The following is a 27,189-nucleotide window of genomic DNA, read 5'->3' on the forward strand; positions in this document are numbered from 1 at the left end:
ATATTGCGGAAGATAGAAAGTTGTTAAACAGATTGCTAAAGAAGAATCCAGATCCCTGGATGGCCAAACATGATGAAGCAATCCATAGAATAAAAAATAAATGTCAGCAGTACCACCACTACGACTTCCAGGCAATATGCGTAAAATAGTTGAAATAGATGCCAGTGAAACCAGTTGGGGAGCTATATTAAAAGAAAAATCACCTGATGGTCATGAAGAAATTGTCAGATATGCATCTGGTAGTTTCAAAGGAAGTGAACTAAGCTCTCACTCTACCCACAAAGAATTATTAGCATTTGTTAATGCCTTCAAATAATTCCAAATGTTTATAGCTGATAAACCCTTTGTGCTCAGGTCTGATCTCCAGAATATTAAAGGCTTCTTCAAAAAACAATCAAAAAATGAGTTGGCACGAGGAAGACTACTCAGATGGGCACAGTTTCTGGATGCATTTGATTTCTCTATAAATCACATTCCAAGAATTGCTAACATATTTGCAGATTTTCTGAGCTGTGAAGGAGCTAAGGAACTGCAAGTCAGGATGATTTGTAACGTCACTCACACCTCTACTTACCAGTCAATCAATCAAGAGGTGATAAGTTATTCAACACAAATAGTAAGTAACTACTATCAGTTTAGAAAAGCACAGCATAATGCACAACAAAGTTTTACAACAACATAATTAATTCTGCATCAGTTTTATCCTATTGAAACCAATGAAGAGATATTTGAATGACTCTCTGAGCAACCAATAACCACATACAGTCATGGTTCACTATGGGGCATCCATGTGCATCACCGCACATTCCCTTATCAGGATTGATGGCAAAATAGGATATCTTCCCTAATGACAGATTACCTAAGAGGACCACTTCCAAATGAATTTGAGCATGTTCCATCCAAACTTGAAAGGAAACTCTTTCGATTACATCTTTGGAATAGGGAAGTTTCACCAGTTAATCTTTGGCTCTTCAGGAATTAAGGCCCTCCAAAACATTGGGATCCACGACATCTTGCAGATGAAGAATGGCTGGAATGTGTAACCTACAACATGGTCCCAGTCTGGTATTTCATAACCTGAACCAAGAATGACCAGGAACCAAGGATACTTAGTACATACCATACAACTCTAATTAGTGGTAGTGGTTAGCCATGTTAACCACCACAGTCATTACAGACTACGAATTTGTCCACTGGTTCAAGGACACGTTAAGTCTATCCACATCAATGGGGACATGGGTTACGTTTCCTGTGACAAAAAATCAGATCCCCATATTTGCTTTTGGGTGTAAAGTAGCCGCCCACATGTGTGGGTCCTATATGTTTGTCAGCCATTTGCTTGTTTATGACAAGATATTGGGGTCCACTCTTTAGTGGGCATCTTATCTGGAGAATTGGCTCCCTCTGTAGTGATAAGTTTAGAGATAAGGTCAAGTCTTTCTAGAAGAGACACTTGTCGTTCATCCTGTCAAGGATAAGGCATCGACTCTCTCAAGAAAGGCTATAAATAAGATTGCTGTCTACCCCTGGGGGCATCAAGTGTCCAAGGTGTGAGTCTTGTGTAAAGTCTTAGTCCAGTCTGTAATAGAGAGTATGCTCTTGCCCCACAGGGACTATCAGAAATCAAACCCTTATTTTCTGGAATCAATTGTAAGCTATTGAAAATCTTTGTTATAAGTGAGCGATGTATGAGTAAATAGCCTATCCGCTGTGTCCAAATATATCTAAAATCTGTTTGCTCTTGTAGCTGTCAAAATCTGGTATTTAAAAGGTTGATTTCACTTTTCTCCATCCTTGTTGCTCAAGGGCCTTCCGCTCATATCCTATATGTATACTCATTCAGATCTGCAAAGTTCTAGCTCAAAAGATCGTGTTATGGTTTTTCTGGAAACTAAAGAATGACACGAAGCAAGAACGACAACATGATAGTCATACAAAGAGAGAGATAAGCGATGGAATGATTGCTAACATAGAATGCTTTCAAGATAGAGATGGAAAGAAATGTTGAAAAAATGCTTTTCCAATAAAGGCTTTCGAGATGCAGAATACTCCAAAATGTAGGTTCCTGTTCCAATTCAGGATGTTTCTGCCAAACTTGAACACATCAATCATGGAGCATCGTATAGCATATAATGTAGTAGAAGTCTTATTTTGTTAGACACTTAGTTTAATTTCATCATTCATTTTATAATTTTGTTATTGACAAATTACATGTAATTGGAAAACACGTAATTGCAAAGTCATTCATTGCATGTAAACAAATTGCAGGTTAACTACATTAGGACTTTCAGTTTGAATAATTTAAAATTATTTAGGAATAGGTCAAGGTTTGTTGGGTTTCTCCCACCTTTCTCCCTCTGCCCCTCATCTATATATAGGAGGGAGCCTCATTATAATTATCATCTTTTGACGATACAAGAAAACTACCTTTTTGTATATGCACTCTTAAGACTTTGTGCTTGGATGTAGATTAAATTGTTTTCAATAAAAGAGACAACTTGCTTTCAAACTTTGTGTTGATTCAAGGTGTTATGTGATGACATTTTTTGAATATTAATTGTGAGTTTTGTGCTTTGTTCAAGAGGGATTTCTATTCAATCATACAGACTTTGAGCTGCATACTATTGGGTGGATATTTTGCAACCGACAGTTTTGGGTAAAAATCCAATTGCAAAATAGGATGACCAGCCACAACATGTGAGACAAAATCTTTTCTACCTTAAAGGGAAGGCTAACCTCTCTCACCGTTCCTTGGATCAATTCAAGGAAAGCAAGAAGTGCAAAGTTTTTATAAAATGGGTGTTACCAATATTCTTTCTTCTTATCTTTCAAGAAAGAATCCACTTACTCGTGGAGCGAGTAATGGGTAGGGTGAATCTCTAACTACACTTCTATCAAGAGCTAGAAATAGTGATACCGATAAACCTTTACTAACTCAAAGGCTAACTAAAAATGTACCGGTTTGGCTCTAAGTCTGGTTGTACTTCTATATGTTAAAGCTTTACAATTAGGGCACAAAGACTCTTAGAAGTGAGAGTAACTTAATTATTTTGTGAATTAAGAAAAAAGTATAAGCTACAAAGAAAGCTTCTAGGTATACACTTCCACTATTGCTCCTAGTCAAAGCTCTGGCTCCAATTGCTTCTTAACTCTTTTAATATTCAATTCATAAGATACAATTACGAAGAACACAAGATAACATGAATCAAAGGTAACTTAGATGAATTATAGACAAAGCTTATAACTCACGCAAGTAACAATCTCACTTAATCAAAGTTAAGTTTCAAATGCTCCTTTGTATTCACTTTCTCTCAAAATAGTGCTTACACAAACAAAGTTATACTAGCACAATTTCTTCAGAGCTCTCTTGCATAAAGATAAAGATGATTTTTACAATGAGGGGGCATTCCTTTATATACGCACAGGAGTTGAGAAAAAGGTGTAGGAAAAAGTAGGAGCAACTCAAGTAACTTTGACCCGGTCTAACGAGAAGAGAAATTTTAGGGTTACATGCAACTGCACGTGCAATTCGCATTACATCTTCTAACATACATGTAACTCGCATTACGTGTAATTACATTTTTTCATGCTATGTATCCTCTCCAATTACAAACATGAAAGAAGAAGAAGAAAGATAGATAAGAATTGAAACAATCCTAGCAATTGTTTTGAAGGGCCTTGTACTTGGCGATGCTATCCCGGATAATCACAAGATCAGAAGTTCTTGTGTTTTGTATCACTGCATTCACCTTGATAACCATGGTGTTGCATCTTTTGATAACCTCTAACTCTCTTTGATGAATTGCCCATTGTCATTTAAAATCTTGATGTGATCAAGCTTTTTTCGTTCAAGTTGGCGTGAATTCTCCTTTGTAGATTGACACATTCTGGATTCTTTGACACTTCGAAAACCTTTTTGACGATGTCTGGATGTAAACACGGAATAACTTTTCATCAGCACCTTGAACTATTTTTTTAATTTTTTAATTTTTTGAAGTAAGTGCTTGGTGCATGGGAATGCGTGCAAATGAAAATTTTTCAATTTAAAATTGTGACTTGGGCTTTCAAGATGTCATTGCACAGAAAATGGATTACATGTAAATACAACATGTAATGAGAAACATAAAGTGAGATGACATGCAAATGTGGATGGAGGATGAGCTTACATGCAAGTACAGATGACGAATAAGATGAAATGCGTAATGACATGGGAAGTGGAATAACATGTATTTGCTCATGGAGGTGTAAGTGCATATGGAAAGATGGAAATGCAATGTAACTTGATGCGAAGTGAGCTTTTATAGATGTTTTTGAGGAAAGGTGAAGTCCAAGTACATGGGAATACATGCACGTGACATCTTTTGACCTTTTAAAAGTGACTTTTAGTCAAAAACGGGTTTTGGAGATGCAGTTACACATAAGACTTTTCATGTAATTGTGTCATGTGAGTGGATGTGAAAAGTGAGATGAGTGAAAATGGAAGCGGAACCTGAGATTACATGCATGTGCAGATGGTCAATGAGATGGAAAATGTGTATTCACATTCGTCAGATGAGATGTGAGGTGTTGTGACATGGAAGATGGAAGTGAAACGTGATGATGCTTTTGCATGAAGTGAAACAACAAGTTCTTGTTGTAACTTCTCCAAAGTGGAGAAAACCGACAAGCAAGCACAAAGCACAAAAACTTAAAAGAAAAAACGTACCTTTGGAGAGTGACTCAAACATGTCAAGATGCAAAACACTTCAACACAAATTCGAATTTGGAGTTTGGGGAAAAACCAAAAATATGAATATAAACCATTTCATCATTTTTAAAGGAAAAATGTACTTTCCATGGCAGCAAAATCAACAAGTGGCAATTATCAAGCAATAATATGCATGGAAATAGCAAGATAAGCATGAATTGATGAGCAAGTTTGAAAATGTCCACTTACTTGGAGGTTGTGAGCCAAAATAGCAAGTTTTATGGACTTGAAGACCAATTCTCCCTCAAATTCGGATTTTCAAACAACTTTTTGACTTTTTTTGTACTTGCACTTAACAAATATTAATGAGCAATGAAGAGTCGAATTTGATATGAAAGTGCCAAATACATGGTCTCCAACAACAATATCATGTATTTAAAACTCAAAAACAACCCCTCTTGATCAAAGGTATGGGCTGGAAATGCCATTTTTTGAGTTTTTTTGAACAAAAACATGATTTTTAAATCCAAAAATCTAGGCCGTTTTTGCAAAAACGTGGCAAAAAAATGCATGTTTTTGAGTCATTTTTGACTTGTGAATGCAAAAATGACTTCCCAAAATGCAAATACATGGATCCAAATGCAAAAAAGTGACTTCAACACGTATAAAAATGGATTAAAATCACAATTTTCTGGGCGTTCTAGCAAAAATGTGATTCAAAAAAGGAATAATATGAGTCATTTTCCACTTCCAAATGCAAAAACGTGACCCTTAATGTATTGCCAATGATTGAATATGCCAAAATGCCTCTTTTCCTTGCAAAAACGTGATTTAAATCACTCAAAATGGATTTATTTGAAGATTTTTCCAAAACCGTACCCTTGGAAGGAGTTTGAAAAAATGTTTTTTAGCAAGATAAATCCATTTTCAATGTTGGAAAATCCATTGCCAAGAAAAAACGACCCTATTGGAGAAAATCTCATGCAAAACCATCAAGTAAATCTCTCATAATGAACAAAATCGGGTTCTTGGAGAGCAAATGCATGTGTTCTTCCAAAATCGGATCTTTTGGGGTGATATGCATGTTTTTAAATATGCTTTTGGTCAAGATTGGACCTTTTGGAGTGACTTGCATATTTTAAAAACTCTCAACAAAGAAAATTGGACCTTTTGGAGAGCATAACACAAATTTAAAACATGCATATGTTCAAAATCAGACCTTTTGGAGTGCAATGCATATTTTAAGTTGTATCTCACTTTTTTGATGCAATGACACAAAAACTCATCTTTTGATGTAATGACACCAAAAAGGTCCACTTTTGGTAGTGCTATGCTTATAAGTTGAATTTTATATGCAATGACATGTAAAATCTCCACTTTTAATGGATTTTACATGTAATTGCATATAAAATGTCTACTTTTGATGACTTAAAGTCATTTAATAAACATATATCCATTTAATTTCATTAAAATGTTACTTTAGTGGGACATAAACAATACTTGTATATCATATTAAAAATATAACACATAAATATCATTTAAAAAGTAACATTTAAATGAGCATTTGATTTAAAAATAAAAAATTAAACTGAAACTATATAACAAAAAGTATCTCAACTTAAAATTATAACATAAAGTGCACTATTATTACTTTAAGTGAAAATTTAAATGATAAAGTAACTTAAAAACATAACATAAAGTGAACTTAAGTTATATTTTTCAAAAAGTGAATATCAAATTGAAAATATACATGATATTTTTAATTCGTGTTGTTGCATAAAAAAGGTCCACTTTTAAAATGTCCATAACTCTTGACTGACAACTTCGATTAAGCTCTAGGTTAGATCAAATTGAAGGGGAAACCGAAAGCCATGACATGAGCAAGACCAAATGACTGCAAAACCAACAAACGCAAACTCAAAAGCAAAGAAAAAGATGTTGAAGGCCTCAAAAATCAAGCATAGGCTCGACAATCAGAGAAACAAAAAAGACTTGATGAAAGCCTTCGATAAAAGGATTCATTATATCAATTGGCGTCATTTGATTGATCAATACAAACCAATTAAATAATGAAATAAGCTTAGAGAAATGTGAAACTAGCTTGAAAAAGTTTTGTGCTGTTACCAACATTTTCTGGTGACAAAATGTAGGATGACACATATTATGTTCAAAGTGATAGTTCAATTTGAGATTTTTGAGACTTTGTGATGCAGAAGGGCAAATTAATATAGTTGATAGTGGCTTCAAATACTTAAGGCTGAAAGACTTTGTGCCTTACTATTTGTTCAAGTTATTAAATCTTATTTCGGGATAAGTGCAGATGTGAGTTTCTTCAACTCTTCCTCTCATATATAAAGTAGATTGGTATCTTTTTGTTGTTCTTATGTCAACTCACAATCCATTGATATTATCGTAGCAATAGGTTCTTTTTGTTAAATCTTAGTGTGGTTCATAAGTTGTTCACAAAATCATTCCTGAAAAAAGAGGTATAGATTAAGAGAAACGACTTGTTTTGTAATTTCTAGTCAAGTCTTTATTGGAACCACCTATGGTAAGAAGGGAGCCTCCTCTATGACTGAGAGGAGAGAGTAATCTCATATGAGGTTGCCTAAATTTATAGTTTTGCAAGTTGTGGTTATAGTGACTTCCGAAACTTTTAGCCAACAGTAAGTGGGCTTTTAAAGCACAGTTACATGATTGCTACATAACAAAAAATGCTTGCAGAGATGCATGTAAAACCCACCTATGCTCTTAAGATGCCATTTTTCAAGTTGATTGCAAGTGTTTTAAGGAAAAGTGTATGTAGATGAGCTTTTAAATTCCAACTATTTATATTAATTACAACTAAAAAATATTTCCAATACTCCTAGCAACTCGAAATCAAAAATCAGACCATGTATTTTAAAGAGAAAATAATTGCCTTAAATGAATGTGGAGCATGTTGTCAAGCTTAAAAAGGCCAACTATGTTCTTCTATCATGTCTTAAAATATCTTAAACATGTTTCATGGTATAAAAAGCCCATTGACATGTAAAGTGCTCTATTTTTTGAATAAACAAGAGGCGTTTTACTTGGAGTCATGACCCTTGGATTGTGCCTTAAAAGAATTTGCAGTGATCCTTAAAGGAAAGAATCGACCCTAGCATTGAAACACCATTCTAAAACCCTGCCAAGGGCATTTGAGACATTTTTAAGAGGAAAAATCATACAAGTTGAAGTGCTGCTTAAAAACCCTGATTTAGGGCATAATAGATTCACAATTTGATAAAATACAGATCGCAACTTGTATTGATTCATCCAGATTCCAAACCACGTGGTTCTTCTTGAGTGTTGTTTTTTTTATCTCTACTGCAAGCAACTTGCAATTGCATGTTCAAACCACATTTGGTTTTTGAATGAGTCTCAAATGTTCCTGTCTTCTTGCATTTCGACTCTCATGCTTGGTTGTTTGTCAAGAGGCTATGAAGGGCTGAAAATGCATTAATTTTTTGAGAGGATTTGATCAAATTTATTTATCTTAGCTGCAATTTGAAGATCTTTCCTTGGATTTCAATTGAAGATTTGGGGGACTTTTTCCAAGTTCAAATACTTCTTCCTCATTGCATTTTTGATTCTTAACAAGTGATTTGTAGAGTTATGTTTGAGAGTATTGTTTTTCAAAAGCAATACAAGTTCCTACCTAAATTGAAATATAAGATCTTCCCTTGAGGAAAGAACTTTAAGAATGTATATTTTCCCCACTTGTAAACGGAATTAAAAATCTTGTTTGTAAGTTCATTTGGGCATAAAAGGGCTAATTTTTTTCCCTACCTCCAAGTGGACTTTAAAATCCCACTTGCAAGTGTCTTTCAAGCACAAATGAAGTTTTGTGCCAACCTTCAAGTAGACTTTAATAACTTCTTTGCAGGCAACAATCCTTCCCAAAATGACTTGTAGTTGGATTAAAAAATCCTGATCATAAGTTAGAAGTACCGCCACTTGTATATAGACACACTTACAACTCATTTCCATACCAAATACTTGCATTTCATTCACCTGCAATGCTCAAGAAAAACCTTGTATATCCTCTTTTTCCCCATTTTAAAAGTTGATTCCATCCATTTTCCCTCAAGGTTTGATTGCCCAACATGTATAACTCTAGATTTGCAAAGTTTTAGGTTGGAAGAAAGATCTACGACTTTTGCTATTTGCGCGTATGATCAACACAATTAACATATCATGGCATTGTTCTTTTTTTGCAAATAGATTCCAAGACTTGAGAGTGACACAAGGCAAGAATAATCACATGATGGAACCATAAGGAAAGGTATGAGTGATAGAATGATTGCAAGCATATAATTCTTTCAAGATAGAGATAGAAAGAAATGTTGAAAGGATGCTTTTCCAATAAAGGCTTTTTTGATGCAGAAAAGTCATGTCTTGTTAGACACTTAGTTTATTTTCATCTTGCATTTTGTAATTTTATTATTGACAAGCTACTTATAATTGGGAAACAAGTTGTAATTGCAAGTAACCTATTCACCTGCAAAGTCATTGCATGTAATCAAACTGTAGGTCAAGTACATAAGGACTTCCAATTTGAATAATTCAAAATTAGTTAGGGGATAGGACAAAGTTTGTTGGGTTTCTCACACCTTTTTCTCTCAGCCCCTCACCTAAGAATAAACAAGGGTGCTCTTTGTAATTTCATCTTTTGGCAATGTTGTATTTGCACTCTTAAGACTTTGAGCTTAAATGTAAATTAGATTGCTTTCAATAAAAGAGGCAGGTTGTTTTGAGGTTTTGTGCCAGTCAATTTTGTTATATGATGGCATTTTCTTGAGTTGATTGTGAGTTTTGGTGCTTAGTTGAAAATAGATTTGAACTCAATGTTGTAGACTTTGAGTTGCATATTGTGTTCGAAGTTATAGTTTGTTTCTAAATTCGGTCTTGCAAAGTTTGAGCTGCTTGTCAAATTTGAAGCTACTGTAGAACCTTTAGACAAGGAGGTAATTTGCAGACTTTGTGTTGTTTTTACTTTCTCAGTTTGTGCATGCAAGGTGAAATACGTGCTGGAGATGTGAGCTGCATGTGTTTCATTCTTGTTCGTAAAATCTTATAAGGAGCCCTGGAAATACTTTGTGCTTTCACGAGTCCCTTGGTTATGTAAATGCTGGTACATTGAAGGTTATTCTTACGTCTAATCTTATGTTTATCAGAATTATTGCTATAACATATTCTTTGCAAGTAAATTACACAATTGATTTAAGATTGTATTGTAACAGTAACATCTATTTTGAAATAAGAGAATAGGATGATTGTCCCACCTTGATTTAGCTTAGTATAAATAGTAGCTAAGTGATCTATTGATTCCTGTAGCAATAAGAGGGGGGAACCTTTCTTGAGAAGTAGGACAAGTTGTTCTTACATGCTATGGCTGGAATCACTATCTTGCAATTGATCCTAAAAATTGTCGGCTGCAAAACATCCATAGTTTTGTAAGTTGCGGTAACAATGATTTACAAAATTTCCACTCAGTAATAACAAAATTTCCACCCAGCAATAAGTACTATGCAACTTTTTATAGAAATTTGTTGATTTGTCCTTATATCTGATTAAACAATTCAATACAAAATTATCTGGAAATTAAGATGGGTATAAATAGAAAAGTACTTGCAGATACTAACAACATTTCAATTCAATGAATATGGGTGTCAGGCAAATAAAATAAGCAATGCTGTTTATTGTTGACACAAAAGTTTGCATCCTTGCTTGAGATATGACCCTCAAACGACCTTGTGTAATATGGAAATGACCTCCAAGTGTGGAACTTGCGCTCTGAAGTTGAATCTCTAGAGAAGGCCGGCTTCCTTACTATCGAGGTGCACCTAAACTATTGCTTGAGAGGAAAAGGGAGAAGGAAACTGAAATTAAATATGTATAAAGGGAAAGGGGGGTGATACATTGTCTATGTCGTCAGAGTCATTGAAGAGAAGATTGCAAGGACACAAATATTTTCCAGTTGAGAAAACTATCGTGAGAACCCTGGAAACGGGTGGGAAATGCCCACAATTTTTTACCTAATTATTGAGCTAGACACTATTGCCTTTTTAAAATATCACACTGTGTAATATTTCCTTCTATGGTACAAGATTGACAGATTAATCAATGTGGTCTCGTGACTTCATATACTAAACTACCATAGGATTAGACAAATAGAATTTGGGTGCTGATAAACTTAAGATAAACCATCAGCATTAATAAGCTCCATACGACATGTAGGTAATATAATAATAGCATCCACCCACAAACACCCAAAAATGATGATAAGAGTCACAAAAGCCAACATAATAAAATGATCCAAAATTAAAAGATACAATCATGACCAAGACTGAACCGTACCTCATTGCTGATATCAAACTAGGCTCTGATACAATGTTAAGTTTTATGCCCAGAAATTAGATAAACAACAACAAAGAAGAGAATAGCCAAGGCACAAGAAAACTCAATACATTTATCTTGGGAAAACCCTTCCACTTAAAGGGACAAAAAGCTTAGCAACACAAGCAAAATATCTCTTTTATTGATGGTAAAAAAATGTTTGAGTACAAAGATTTCACTTGATTCATTTTCTAAGTTACCGGGCTTGGACCTTTTTGCCCGGATCCGGGTTTGGTTTCGCTTCGGGTCTGTGTAGGGTCCATTTGGACTGTGGGTTCACCTGAGTTCGCTGCGGGTCCGGGCAGGGTCCTTCATTTGGACTGTGGGTCCGCTCGGGTTTGCACGAACCTGGGCAGACCCACAATCCAAATGAAGGACCCTGCCCGGACCCTCAGCGAATCCGGACAGACCCATGGCGAATCCAGGAGGTGGGGAACTTCCAATAGATAAAATATCTATTCTGTGCTGTGATAAAGGGATGCATACAGATCCAAAAGGATCAGATTGAATAGATCTTGATTTGGATGTATTTTGAACTTCTTCGAGTGCTATTTTAGCAAAAAACTCCTCAAGCTTTGAATCACCAACACAAGTTAAACCTTTCAAATGTTTCCTTCTAGTTGTTTTCTCTTCATTATCTGTAGGACATTGTTTATGAAGAAGTTTATGGTAGTCCCAAAGATGGCAAAGATATGTTAATATACTTACTGAACCATCAAGTAATCTAGACACCTTCACATCAATGATGAAACCTCTAAGGTGGGGAACTTACAATAGATAAAATATCTATTTTGTGCTGTGATAAAGGGATGCATATAGATCCAAAAGGATCAGATTGCATAGATCTTGGTTTGGATGTATTTTGAACTTCTTCAAGTGTAATTTTAGCAAAAAATTCCTCAAGCTTTGAATCATCAACACAAGTCGAACCTTTCAAATGTTTCCTTCTAGTTGTTTTCTCTTCATTATCTATAGGACATTGTTTATGAAGAAGGTTATTGTAGTTGCAAAGATCAAAGATGGTGAAGATATGTTAATATACTTATTGGACCATCAAGTAATCCAGGTACCTTCACATCAAATTCTACAATGCACTGAGAATTAGGTTCTAAACCAAATTCATTATTGGTATATCGGAATAAGTTATGGCTTTTGTTTTTGCCTTACCAATACGTTGAAGCTCCAACACAAATATCCTAAGTTACAGTCTCTTATTTTTTTGTATATATATATATATACACTCACGAAGCCACCCACGAACACAAATGGGAATTTTTTTGCTTGAACCCCGAACCTGAATCTGTCCCCGAATCCAAATTGGCAACTTAGTTCATTTTACAATATACCAACCAATTACATAAATAGATTGCATTAGAATCTTCATCTCGCACATGAAGATCTCTTTGAATCCCAAAAATAAAATGCTTCATCTTTCCAAATATTCAACACTTCATAATTCCATTCATATGACGTATGACACATGTCTTTTTATATAATATAATACCACTAATGTCTCTTTTAGTTGAAGATGACCATAACGGTCATAACAAACATATTTTCATTTTATAGGAGACCAGAGATAAAGGTCTCTATTGTGGCTACCATCTCAACACATTCAACTATTTAAACAAGAAATGAGAGTCACTAGCTATGTCTGCTTCCTTTCCCTGAAAGAGAATAGCAAAGTCAATAGATTTGAATTCAGGATACTTCATTGTTGCTTTCACTAATGGTGACTCAACAACAAGCTTCTTTGGAGATGAAGCTAACTTATGTTGATCCACACCAACAAAACTATGAAATTTTTTTGGGAAAGGTTCCTTTGTACATCCTTGCTTCAAGTGAAGAACATGCTATTGGTTCCCAAAACTGTAGATTGGTATCTTACGAGTCTTGCCAACTTGATGCTGGGATATCCAATTGGTTGTGGCCAACTTGACGGGATTGATCAATGTGATCCGAATCCCCTGTGCTTCTGGCTCTATAAAACCAGGGCGGGTGTACCTAATCCTAGACAACAACCTTAAATCCAAGATGCTTAGAGAAGATCGGTTAGAATGGGAATGTATTGAATTATTCTCAAATGACAAGGATTATAGAAAAATTCAAACTTGAAATTTATGAATTAAGAATAAAAGTAAATGATTGTATGGATGTTTTTAAAATAAGAATAAGTATAGATTAATGCAACAAATGAATATATGAACTCTTCAAAGGAAAGATATGAAATAATTGCCAGCATATGGATTATGACTTATGGAAAATATAAAGACCAATGTCGAAGGGCGATAGAGTTAGTATTATAAGTTTAAAACATACAACTTTATAAAATTCTACGCACACTAATTATAAACAATTTAGTAATCAAGATGTGACAGATCAAATATATGGACGCAATTTTAAAATAGTTTGAAATGTACTTTAACTCTTGTGGTTCAGAGACAAACCAGACATAGATTTGGAAACAATTAAATATTTCTCAACATCTATGATCTTCAATTTTAAAATGCTATAATTGATCTTGTCCACTTATTTATAAAATTAAAATAATAATTATAAAGGACAAAACTATATAATATTTTTACTCTAAAGCTTCATGCAAATAAAATAAATATTTCTTACTGATCATGCCGGAAATAAAATTGCATTGGAGACACTCGTTACAGATGATCCATCCATTGTAATTTGATTTTAGAATCACATAAGAATTTATTCAATAATCCGAATTCACAAGCTTAGTTCAAAAATTCATTTCTTCGCCAATACAAGAATATAATATATCATAGCGCATATAGTATGGAAATTTTTAGAAAGTATATATGAATATATATTTGTTGTTTGATTTTACATCTATATTTATAGGAGGCTGAAGGATGTCGGCTGCTTTTTCAAGCACTGCACCTCTCTATAACAAATAACTAAACTCTCTTAAGCTTTTCATATAACTCTGACAAAAATAATCGATGGTATGACAGTTTTATCTCATCTTGTCTTCAACAGGAATTAAGATCGGTTTCAGACTTCTTGTTCAAATATATAAATAGGCTCCAATCTCTATTATCCAAATCCACGCGGGTTTCTCCTCCAGAAAGAGTCTCCTACAAACAAATGAGTATTATTAGATATGAACTGCTAAATGAAACATGAATAATAAGTGACAAATCGGTGATGAGAAATCCACATAATTTTAGCCGCAATAGGTTATCAGGCTCCCTTGTTTTAAACATTTATTGGCATATTTTACTAACTCCGGAAATGATCTTGTTAAAGCTGCTCCTGGTGCTTGGTATTTATTAATTAATCAATTCTTATTGTAATGCATTGCATCCTTCTTTGCCATTATTTGAAGACGCCAATCTTCTTCTAGAATTATTCTGCTCTATCAATATTTATATTGCTTGCTCCTTGAACGTTATAATGGGATCCAATGATACTACGGGAAAACTTTCGTTATACTTGCTTTTTACTGTTCAAGAATTCGATGGCTTATATTATCCATCTGATACTAGTCACCGCTGCTACATAGGGTCCATGTGTGTCACGATGTGTCATTTCTAGTAATTTGCATGACTATTATTGCGCATGGTCTCTTGTATTGTGCCCTATCAATTCTCATGGTCTTCATTTATACTGCCGCTAGTTGCCTCTTCTTAGATTTTAAGTCTCCTCCGCCAACATATGATGTGCTCCTTGTTGATCGCCATGCCAGTTAGGGAGTAGATTTTGCAAAACTAAAACATTAAAATTTTATCTCCAGCCCCTGTAACGTGTTGGTGACTCCTGAATGCTTGTAAATCTGCTTAGGCCGCTTTTTTGAAAGGTATGGACATTAACATTCGTGCATCATAAATTATGTCAAAGCACCAAAATATTCCAGCAAATCATTCTCCAGCTTCTGAGACTCACGTCTGTTCTAGAATCTGCACATCAAGCCGTATTCTCTAGTTCTTGGTAATGTGTTCACGGGACTTGAGTTCGTACATATTAAGGACTCCAAACATTACTGTTACTCATTCCACAGTGTATATACGTGCTGCTACTTCAATATATTCATACTGTAGCTATTCGCATCAATGCATAACATCATTGGTTCCTTTAATAATAATTTTGTGTTGCTACCTCTCCATTGTTCTTCTGATATAAACTTCAAGTTACTTTGCATGATTTTATTACTGAATGAGCACTGAACAGAGACAACAAGCCCAGGTATGTTGAATGGACAATATGTGTAATTATCTCTGATATCAGTAATATTTTGTCATGACTGCATCTTCTGTCCAGCAAGTTCTGTATGTGAACTTAAATTTCTGAATCCCTTCTTGCTCCAAATTTGATATTTACTCACTCTTTAAGATAAAAAATGGAGACTAGAATTTTAGGCTCCATCTTAGGGGATGATTGAGATGCAGTGAGGAGATCCGTCAATGATGGGAGCAGATAGCATGAAAAGTGGGGACACCCGCCACGTGGTGCAATTTCAGGTCTGGGAGCCTTGAGAAAGCACTGGGGAGTGAGGAAATGCCGGAATGGCGACGTGTGTCAGTGCCACGCACAATTCTTGGCTTTGGAGTGTTTCGGAGACACTGGTGTATAAAGGAATGCCGGGATGGTGATGCACAACAGCATCATATGTTTTGCCGTTTGACGAAATATACGACGATCTTTTAATCTTTCGTTGAATCTCTGCTGTCGATCTGCACATGTGCATATTGGGCAGCTTTAAGTGCCATAGATGGGACCCTCAGCCACGTGGCGTAATTGTGGATTTCAGAGCCTTGGGAAAGCATTGCAGTGTGAAGAAATGCCAGAATGGCGATGCGTGGCAGCATGTCATGCAATTCCAGGCTTTAGAGTCTTGCCGAAACATTGCAACGTGAGGAAACGCCAGATTGGTGATGCGTGGCAGCATCTCGTGCTTTTTGGGAGGATGTTGGGATAGTATGCTTAAACACTGGAGCCGTCAGATCTCGCAAGCCAATGAGCCCTACCAAGAACAAACCGAACTAACATGAAATGTTAGCCTCCAACCTTAGCGCGATGATATCCCTCCGCAAGGAATCCAGCTTGCTGAAGATCTGTCAGATCGGTTATCAATGCCGAAGGGGAGCGAAAATAGCCAACACTTATTTCAAATAGACATTCACATGGGTAAAAGTGGGATGATTTAGCGGCAGTCAAAAATTTTACAGACTTGGTTTTTTTGAACAATTTTCAAAGAGCACAAACATGTGGAGGCTGGTCAGCAGGTGTTGAGTGGCATTTCACTTTAAAGGCAAAAAAGGAAGAAAAAAAGTTCATGCTTTCATTGCATGTAAATAACACCAACTTTTCTTGTATCTTAAGTAGTGGCAATATTAGTCAGTGTGATCCTTTTAAACATTTCTGATTCCTATGCTCTCGTCTAAAAAGATGTTTTTAGTCATAGGATTGTAACATGCCTTGTAGCAGAACCATTTTTCCTCTGAACAGAATACCTTTAGCATCTTAGTTGAATGAGGCTTGGGATCCTAGTAGATTGATAAAATTGTTTGTTCATTTTTGCTTGATTTGTGGTCTTGAGTAGCACTAAAATACTAGCTATGTTCCAAATGCAGCTAATGGCAGAATAGCCAGGCATTTAATCTAGGCATTAGCAGGTACAGGTTGGATGTAGCTCTGATTTTATAGCAACAAATAAATGCATTTGCGTAAATCTTCTCATTGCATATGCTCTGTCATAAGATTTGGGTTTGTAGAAGGGTAATGTTTAATATCTTGTTTAAGGTTTCTAATTGAGTATTAACGATAAATGTTTTTGGAATTCCATTTCCTAATTCTTTTTTTATCTTTACTGTGACAGAATATTGCAGAACTTCTTCATCTCAATGTTCCAATGGCAATGAAGGCAGCCTTTGATGGCATAAAAGATTCATCTGCCAAAACAAGAGACACTGCCATAGAGGATGTGGGATGTTTTGAGAAGGTTGAACTGTCAGTATTATTGTGTGACAATGATTTCATTTGTGAATTGAACAAAGAGTGGTGTGGTAAGGACTGTACTACTGATGTTCTTTCAATGTCACAGCATATTCCTGGATGCCAACTTTCTGTTGTAAGGCCTTATCTTCCAGTATGCTGTCTTTGTATATTTTGTTATCTTGTTTTTGAAGATCACTGATTATGGTACATTATTTTGTGACAGCTAATGTTGGGGGATATTGTCATCTCTGTGGATGCAGCTGCCAAGCAGGCTGTAGAAAGAGGCCACAGTCTTCTCGATGAGATACGGATCTTGATGGTAAGATTGTTTATATGGTTGATTATTATTAATTTTCTGTTGGTTTCAGATGGGACTGGTCATTTTGAGTGTCCTATAATAGCAGTCTTATCCTTACTTGTATTTATATCTGTTTTTTATTGGGATGCTGGGACTAGGTTCATGGGATGCTACATCTTTTAGGATATAACAATGAAAGAAGCAAAGAGGCTCAAAAAGAGATGGAGAATGAGAAAGACACTATTCTGAAATGCCTGGGGTGGAAAGGAAAAGGCTTGATACGTAGTACTAGTGAAAGTCTTGGAGATTGCAGCTTACCATGCAAGTCAGAAAAAGAATATATCAGCTCGTCGGTGATTAATGGTAATGGCCTGGCAACTTTCTTGTCAGCATTTTTAATTTTTTTTCTCAAGTCTTAATCAAGAATTGATGCGTACAAAATTACCAAGGGGATTGGCAGTTTGATTGTTGGCCAGATCAAGGTATTAAGATCAAGGAAAAAGAAGTCCCGCGATCTTCCAAGCCCAAATTTAAATATCTGTTCTGTGATATGGATGGTAAGATGCCTTTCTGCTTCACATACATTTATGTAGGCACTCATTAATTCACCTATGTTTAAATAATTTTGATAAGAGCAAATAAGTTCAATTCCTTCCCACTCAAAGCCTCCCCGCTTTAGTGAGTGGTTGCAGTTAAGGATGTCTATATCTTTTATAAATAATGTCTGGTGTTTCTTGGAGCAGGCACATTATTGAATAGCAAAAGCTTAATAATGCCAGGGACAGCAGAAGCTCTTAGAGAAGCAAATTCAAGGGGAGTGAATATTATTATTGCCACTGGCAAGGTGCACACAATGGGCTACCCTATAATACATCTTACGCACTTGAATTGCTTGTAGAAAAAATCTTTATGGATTCTGATGTATGTTTGATCCATTATTACTTACATGGGAGTTTTAAAGAACCATTCTTTTTCAAACATATATTGCAGCTGTAAATACAATTTCACAGATTATTCAGACATTCTACTTTTTTTTATTCAACAGACACGTCCTGCGGCAATAAGTGCTCTACAAATGGTGGATTTAGCTGGGCAAGATGGTATTTTATCAAAAAGTTCCCCTGGGGTTTTCATACAGGTTGAATACTTTATCTGAGGAAATGTGTTTTTCCATTACTTCTTTCAATATGCACACTTTGAAACAGATTTGAGTTTATTAACAGGGTTCTGATATGTTAACTTGAATTCATAATATAGGAAGGAGACATTGTATGTGTCTTACTATTTAATGTGATTTTTACAACTGAAAAATCTGAATATACAACAAAATGGAATTTTACCATCTCATAGTATGTTTGTGTTTGTCGTTGTTAGAGCTATTGACTATCTAAATCAAGTGGGTATATGAATTCCTGATGGGGCAAGTATTAGATCAGTTTGTATGTTGGAATTGACACTGAAAAAAACCCTTTCAGTTTCATCTTAGCATGTTGCTTGAGCAGAAGTGGAAAGCCCTCTAATTCACTTTGGCAAATTTTGATGTCTCTGCCATGGACAGTAGTAGCATACACCAGTATAAAGTTTGATAGAAAGCTATGGTGCACCAAGGATCAGTAATGGGTGTGTAGAAAAGTGGTGAATTGTTTTCTTAAAATAAGGTGGACTAAAAAGTACTGTCAGCTGAAAACTTGAGTAGACACCTGGTGGCAGTGACATGAATCAGGGTGTAGAAGTTAATAATGGTGTAAATAGAAAAGGAAACTTCAATGGGAGAAAACCAATAAATTCCTTTTCCTCCGGACTTTTTTCCTAATTTTATTGCTCTTTACAACATGCTGTTTTCTTTTTATAATTTGCATATTAGGCTGGGATTTTATCATTTTTTGGTGTGATAATTTATTACTTTTGTAAGTTGGTTTTTGGGTTAGAATTAGGACGTAAACAGGAACTAAAATTGGTCAGAACTTTGTCAGAATTTTCTCAAGTTGGATTTAAGATAATTTGACTGCAATGAGATTATTAGCATTACTTTTATGGATTTTTTTAAATATAAAATGTGTCATGGGCCATGCTTTCTATATCTTATATATTGTTTTAACCGCCCATCAGTATTATTACTTATATCATGGTAAGGGTTCTTGTTGTAATTAGAATTGAAGATAATGTTATTGTACTCAATGACTCTTTGGATTGATGCAACCTTTGGGGAGGAGGCATTGAGTTAATAGGATGATGTAAAAACATTCATTGTGACCAGTTACCAAGTTCTTCTAATATAATATTTTGCCCTTACTGTTAGTCTGACCTATTCATCTTTGTCACTCTTCATCCCTTTATTCTATCCACTGTTATATGCTGGCCGTATACTCTTTTTTTCTTATCCTTCAATACTTGTGATTTTGTAGTATTTTTTCCCTCTCATGATCTTTCCTTGGGGTTATTGCAAACTAAAACAAAATTCCACTATTTATTCGAAAGAAATTGATTCACAGCATGATTACCAGGCAACCCGTCTCCTACACCTGGAGACGCGTCTCGGAGACCCCCCAGTACCTGAGACATGTCTCTAGGTACCGGAGACGTCCCCAAAAGTGTTTGGATGCAAAAGGTTTTGCTTGCCATCTCCAAAGTCCCTCAACCAACAATTGACGTCTCCCACCAAAAATATTGAGCATAAGGCATCATAAAACTCCTAAATCTTATCCTCTATCATCACCCCTTAAAAAATTGTTATTACTTATATCATATATGTTAGTAATTATAATGATAGCCACTATAGTTTTCCAATCAATTTGCTTAATTGCCTCTAGAAAGACTTGTCAATGATGTATAATTATTTCTTTATTAAACAACAATTAACATCTCCAAGTACCCCCGTCTCCTATTTTTGAAAATTAGCCGTACCAGTACCAGTACCAGTCTCCAAGGTCTCCACGTACCCCAGTCTCCTGGTAACCTTGATTCACAGCAATTATAGAAGAATTTGTAATTCTCAAATACACATTTCTCACTCCATGACGAGTAATAGACAGTGGGATCTCTATTGTATTTATATATAATCTGAATGTGCAATAATTGTGTCCAAACTAGAACATACCGGAATTCCAAACTTTAACACTAGCACAAATATCTCAGATTTTTGGCGGACTTAGGCTCACCGCCTGTTGTGTGGGTAAACCTTCCTTCAGCTGTGAAATATATTTCCCAACTGCAGGATATTGAATTAGTGTCAGGTCTTCTGTGAAGAAGAACCACTAAAATTTGTTGCTGAGAATAAATGCTTTTAAGTCTATTCTAACTCCTTGTGTAAGAAAGCTCGCAGCTTGTTGCTGAGAATTATAGTCTACGATCCAAATATCTGTGCTGTGTCTGTGTCCAGTACAGAGGATGCTATAGGGGTTGTGTCCTGCACAAATTTATGATGGAAGAGGAAAATAACATAATCAAAGATTGCATAGTGAATGTCTTTTGATTGCCCTCAGGTCCTTTCATAAAGACTCACCTTCCAAAAAGCAGTGAGCCCCCCCATAAATCCTTTGTCCTGAATGTTAGAGGCTTCACCACAGGATGGCAGGAAACCACTCTGATACCACTGGAAGAACCCCAAGTGGTTCTAGCAAACACTGAATTGCTTCACGTTTCTGATGCTAGACATTTTGTCAGACACTTTGTATTCAAGCTCTTATTCTTGTTTCATCTTTGCAAGCTTAAACACTTTATGGTTATTCTGAAATATAAACATTCAATATTTTTGACCAAGTAGAAAAATAAATGAAACTAATTTCTGAATTTTGCAAAGACAAACCCCAAAGACTTTTTTATTTTATTCAATTCCTGACTGTTACAATGAATCTATATGCAAAATTGAAAAACTTTGACCAATAGCAAAGGAATATAGTAAACCTGGCAAACCATGTGGCTGTATATTTTCTTCAGCAGTTCATCTTGTTATTCCGAAGTGGACTTAAATATCTTCTAATGCATGTGCCTGAGGTTATTGAGAGCCTATATACAGATCGTATCCCCTTAAATTCCAACACTTCATTCCCAAACTCTCACGTGATGTATAGAAGAAGGCACGGAAGTTAATTGTAAATATACACTGCAAGGTAAGATGCTCGATCTGCTGGTAATTAATGATATCTGTTGTTAATATCTTCACTAAATTCTGAATCTTTCACCAAATTCCATCCATTGCAGCTCTATAATAGCCTCTGATTGAAACCATCTCTCAAATGCACACTTCACTGGTATCTTGTTACCAATTCAAAGTGCTGAGCTGTTAGAATTTACAATTCTCCAAGCTCAAATCTGAAACCCTTGTTTCAAATTCAATAAAAAGCCAATGCACAATAGAATATCTTTTTATTTCTCTCCAAGGCTCTTTTGTAATATTTCCCATGAATCTTCATTAACAACTCTTTTTAATGATTTTGATTTTTTTTAATAATAATGCGTTCACTCTATAATATCATTAATAAAGCACATTGTAAATCAACGAGTATCAATTAACTATTACTCATTACCCTCAGCATGAGCCCCACTCTATTATAAAGTCAATTTATACTTTTGTTACCCATTTTCACCTACTGGCTCAAATAGGTAGAGCCATGCATGCTAAGAACTGATTGACTATCTGATTGTTTATGTTTAATGCATTTGGTAATGTATTCACTTGATTTTTCCATGCATATAAGTTACATTTTATGAAGAAAATTCAAAGCTATACACATAGAGCAAACATATATTACATGTTATCTTTTGTGAAAATGTAAACTTTATTCATCAAGTGTCCATAATGTTCGACATAGGCCGATAAACTAACCAAGGAAAATAATTCAAAACCTCATCTATGAACATAAATACAAATGCGGAAAGAAAAGACATGAAAGTGAGAGGTTCATGGGTGCCGGCCATTCCCTGGAATGACTGGCCTCGTTGTTGGTTGTCCGCATCTTGTTTCCAGCTGTTCCGCTTTCCATGCTCCCGTGCCATATCCTGCGAGTGAAAACAGGAGGGTTAGATCTAATCGATCTAAACAATAGCTAGCAATTTCACCATCTTAATCCGCCCCCCCTTCGCATATGCATTCATATCCAAAAATCCCAAAATCCTGATCTATTTTTTCTTACTGTTTGTGTTATGTGTAGCAAATGAATTAATGACATGTGGACGTAATATGTGGCTCCCACAAGGGTCTGAGCCCAGCATGTCATTAATCAACAAATATTTAAAAACAAGAGAGAAGTATAATATCAAAGGGACGTACTAATTCATGATATGGAACCTTTTATTGTACTATCATGCAGAACACGGTTGCAGCAAGTATGAAATTGTTTAAGGGACAGCAGTCAATAACTGAAACCTTACAATTTGCAGAAATAACATAGTGTGTTTGAGCTAAAACAAAGGTGCTCCATAATGGCATGCAAAGATCAAGTGGTAAGGGGCTGGGTGTGTAACAGATGAAAGCAAAGTGTCAATAGCAGCAAAGAAAAAAGATGCAAAGTAAAAGAACACAAATACGTAATAACAATAGAGCCAGTCAGTAAAAGCTACAGGAATTCCAAGTCTTTTGATCAACATCAGTATGTATAGAAGAACTGAAGTAAACATATTGTATTTTACTACAGGAGGAAATGTATGGCTTTATATGCCTCAAACAAGTAAAATCAATGCTAAATTCCCAAGCTCAACTGACAACATAAATGGAAGCAACTAATAGGTGCAGGTGAGAAGAATTCGTGAGATGTTTTAGCAAGCAGAAGTGACATAATGATGCATGAAAATTATCCCAGAATATACTACAAGTAAACAGAGAGGAGTCACTAATGCAACGTGAAGATTTCAGTGATCATGAAAGCGAAAGTGAGAAAAGATGATGGAACATATACAAAATCTGATCTTCATTCTGGGATCTCTGAATCTCTGCAATAAAACTGAGATATGCTACAAGGCAAAATATTAGGGTGAGCAAGATGTCTGAGAGAAACCAATATTTGTTCAAAGGCAAATGGCTTAAAGGTTCAATAGACAATGCCATACCTGAAAAAGAACATAGAAAATAGTAGCTATCATGGGTAGCAGGAGGAGTGAGACCAAGTACAAAATTCCAAATTAAGAAATTCTACAGATCCAGGATGATCATACTTTCAAATAAATGAAGCAGAAATGAATCAGTGAGCATTTCAAAAGATAAGCAGAGATGTACATGAGATATATTTTTTTTGCAAAAGAAATTGCAGTCGGCAGCAAATTATAAATTCTACGTTGTAACTGGTTTGAGATGTTCAAGAAATATGCCGAAACAAATAAGATGTCTTCATGTGTTTATTCAAAAGAAACTTCATGCTGGAGTTTAAGTAAGAAATGTGAAGTTTCTGCAAATTCTGTTATTAAATCAAACTTGGATAATACCTTCTTTAATGCTGTAGATGATCTTCTTTATCTTTTGAATGTAGGATGTGTTATCAGAATATATAATGCTGTTCTGAAATTTTTTTCATTGCTGTAATAAATTCAAATAGGCAGAATTGCTTAAAGGAGCAGACTTATATTTCTTGTGTGTCCTTTAACCACATTTCCATCCTATATAAATATGAAACGCATGTCTCTCTAAGAGACATGTCCCTATCTAGGTCGGCCATGATTAGTTTATCCAAAATCGGCGCTCAAGGGAAAAGACATTAGTTAGTGTTTATCCTAACTAATTTAAAGAGAAGTTAGACTTCTCTAAATAACCCAAGAGAGATGTCGATCCTTACTAGGACAAGGCAATTTATATATTTAGCCTATCACAAGGAAGGCATAGATTACTTACTCTGATCCGTACGATATGTACTATTAGATCAGCATGATTAATAAGTTACAGACTTAACACTTCCTCTTAACTTAATAATCATACTGAGAGATAACATATCTAGCATCATCAATTAAGACGAATAAGCATAGATTGATACTCTATATCTATCTGAATCTTCAGAGTATGTGGTGTCACTATGTCATATTACTAAACCTATGATATGACATATCACTGATACTAGTGATAATAGTATTGCGAAGAATACAATATATAGGATAAATCTGGAGAATAATTAAACTCTTCATCTATCCAAGTTGTGACTCATAGGTACTGGTATTCCTATATCACAACATGATCCTGAGTTAAGATCTACCAGAGCACAGGATAAACTCTGGAGAATAATAAAATTCTTCCTTTATCCAAATTGTAACTTATAGACATAGCAATGTCTACATCACAATGTGATCTTGAACTCATCTAGATCTTACAGTAGAACTCTACTGTTTAGCACATTATCTAAGAGATCGTCATCTCTCATAATGTCGTTCATACAAGTGTTCATTATCTCAGAGATCGTCACCTCTAAAATAATGAATACAAATGGTGGAGCCCATAACAGTAAATAGCCTGACAATAAAATTATTTTATTAATAATTTAAAGAATACAAATGAATTACAATTCAACCATACCAAGTCTTTTCCTGAAGTGATCTATCTTCACTCTAGAGAGAGGTTTGGTGAGAATATCTGTTGTTTGATCTGCAGTGCAAATGTATTCTAATTTTATAGTATTCCTGTCTACCATATCTCTTACATAATGGTAATGAGTTTCAATATGCTTGGACTTGTCATGGAAAACTGGATTCACCGAAAGTTTGATAAAACTCTGATTATCACAATGAATAATCGTAGGATTCATGGCTTGACCAAATAATCCCACAAGTAACTTTCTAAACCAAATTGCTTTTCGAGAGGCCATCGCTACTGCAATGTATTCGGCTTCTGTGGAACTTTGTGCTACTGAATATTGCTTTCTACATATCTAAGATATCATTGTTGATCCTAAACTATCCTGAAGTGCTTTTTCTATTTTTAACACTTACACCCAAATCTGAGTAAGTGAATCCATGTAGATCCAAGTCAACTTTCTCATATTTCAGCCCAAGGTTAAGAATGCCTTGTAAGTATCTCATAATGTGTTTGACTGCAACTAGGTGAATCTCCTTTAACTCACACATGAACTGACTTAAGGCGTTGACAACATAGCATATATGGAGTCTTGTATTTACCAAGTACATAAGGGACCCAATCATTTTGTCTGTAGAGAGTAGAATTTAAGGAAGGTGATTTTGTTGCTACTTCTTTAAGTTTATATAGATTAGTCTCCATTGGAGAAGACATAGACTTACAATTCCACATTCCAAATCCCTTCAAAATATCTAATGTATACTTCCCTTGATTAGGTATAATGCTGTCAGAATTTTGCTGTACTTCCAGTTCTAGGAAGTAATGAAGGAGTCCCAAGTCTTTCATCTCAAATTCTCTAATTAGATCTTTCTTGCATTGATTTATGAGATGATCATCACCTGTTATTAGTAAATCATCAATATATAGTATCAAAATTACCATATCATCTTTATCCCTTTTATAATATAGATTTGGATCAACTTCATTTTTGGAGAATCCTAAGCCGGTGAGATACTTATCAGTTCTTTCATACCAAGCCTTTGGAGCCTATTTAAGCCCATCGAGAGCTTTCTTAAGTCTGCAAACGAAAATGTTAGAATCATGAGTTTCAAATCCTTCAGGTTGTTCCAAATATACCTCTTCTGTAATTTTTCCATTTAGGAATGTTGTTTTTACATCCATCTGATATACTTTCCATCTCTTCGATGCTGTGATAGCTAGGACTGCTCTTACAGAGGTGTATCTGGCAATAGGGGTAAAGGTTTCTTCATAATCAATCCCATCTTTTTGAGAGAATCCCATGGCTACAAATGTGGCTTTATATTTTTTAATGCTACTGTCAGGAGCATGCTTTATTTTAAATATCCACTTGGAAAAAACAACAGCTTTTCCTTCAGATCTTGGAACAATTTCCCAAACATCATTCTTCATAATAGATTGGTATTCTTCTATCATAGCTTCTTTCCAAGCTGTATGTTTAATAGCATCTGAAATATTGATTGGTTTTGATTTAGACAAATCATTCATGTTTGCTGTAGAACTAGAAAATCTTTTAGGTCTTTTGCTTTCTATGACTGTTCCAAATGATGCAGCAAAGTCTTGTGCTTCCTCTACTATTTTAATGGCCCAAAGTGGTCTTTTCTTAGAACTTTGAGTTTCTTCAAGATTAAGGTTTTGAATCTCATCTTCAATTTTTGCCATGTTCTCCCTTTGAGACTCAGATTCAGTATTTCTTTTAGAACTAGTTAAAGGAACAAACATAGGTTCACATAAATTTGAGTGGATTAATTCCAAAACATTGTTTGTTTTTCTGGTGCTATCATGAAATGGACTTTTGGTGTTCTTACCTAGAGTGCATCCTTTGTATATGCTTGAGTGATTTTTATTTAGTTTAGGTAAACCAATAACCATCTTCTCCATAGTTGATAAAGTTTTGAAATTTAGATGTCGTAACCTTCTGTGCCATATTTCATTTATATCCATAGCTTCATGAATTAAGGCTTGAATAGGTCGACTAGGTTTTGAATTTAATTTATACAAATACCCTTTTCTTTGACAAATCAATTTTGCTTTTTTAAATGAGGAGTTCTTAGCCCAGGTTATTACTTTACCGTCCATGAATGCAACATTATGTCCATCATCTTCAAGTGTTGTAACCGAGATTAGATTCCTTTTTATTCCTGGTACATGGATACTCCTTTAAGAAGATAATTTCTTGCCTTTAGTTTCAAGGTGCAATTTCCAATTTCTTTGACAGAATGTGTTGAATTATCACCAATGGTGACTTCGCCATTAACCTTTTCTAATAAAGAGTTTAGTTCTTCTTTGTATTCTGTT

General features: G+C 35.1%; 1 protein-coding gene across 6 annotated transcripts in view; it reads left to right on the top strand.

Annotated features, from left to right (window-relative positions):
- The window catches only part of LOC149552381 (endoribonuclease YBEY, chloroplastic-like), a 108,611-nt gene that overhangs the window by 19,743 nt on the left and 61,679 nt on the right, over nucleotides 1-27,189 (top strand). For 4 of the 6 annotated variants that reach the window (XR_016352918.1, XM_089787924.1, XM_089787922.1 and 1 more), the window contains exons 2-7: nucleotides 16,947-17,198; nucleotides 17,289-17,384; nucleotides 17,522-17,726; nucleotides 17,813-17,920; nucleotides 18,107-18,207; nucleotides 18,409-18,501. Coding sequence is in view for 5 of the 6 variants with exons in the window: in XM_089787924.1 (XP_089644050.1) it covers nucleotides 16,947-17,198; nucleotides 17,289-17,384; nucleotides 17,522-17,726; nucleotides 17,813-17,920; nucleotides 18,107-18,207; nucleotides 18,409-18,501 (855 nt within the window). In the remaining variant the exon portion in view is untranslated. The remainder of the gene's footprint in view (nucleotides 1-16,946; nucleotides 17,199-17,288; nucleotides 17,385-17,521; nucleotides 17,727-17,812; nucleotides 17,921-18,106; nucleotides 18,208-18,408; nucleotides 18,502-27,189) is intronic. The other 2 variants (XM_089787921.1, XM_089787923.1) reach the window with 1 other exon arrangement.

This window comes from Cupressus sempervirens, chromosome 6, assembly GCF_028749045.1.
Source record: "Cupressus sempervirens isolate cs-2001-9-10 chromosome 6, ASM2874904v1, whole genome shotgun sequence".
In the NCBI taxonomy this organism is placed as follows: Eukaryota; Viridiplantae; Streptophyta; class Pinopsida; order Cupressales; family Cupressaceae; genus Cupressus; species Cupressus sempervirens.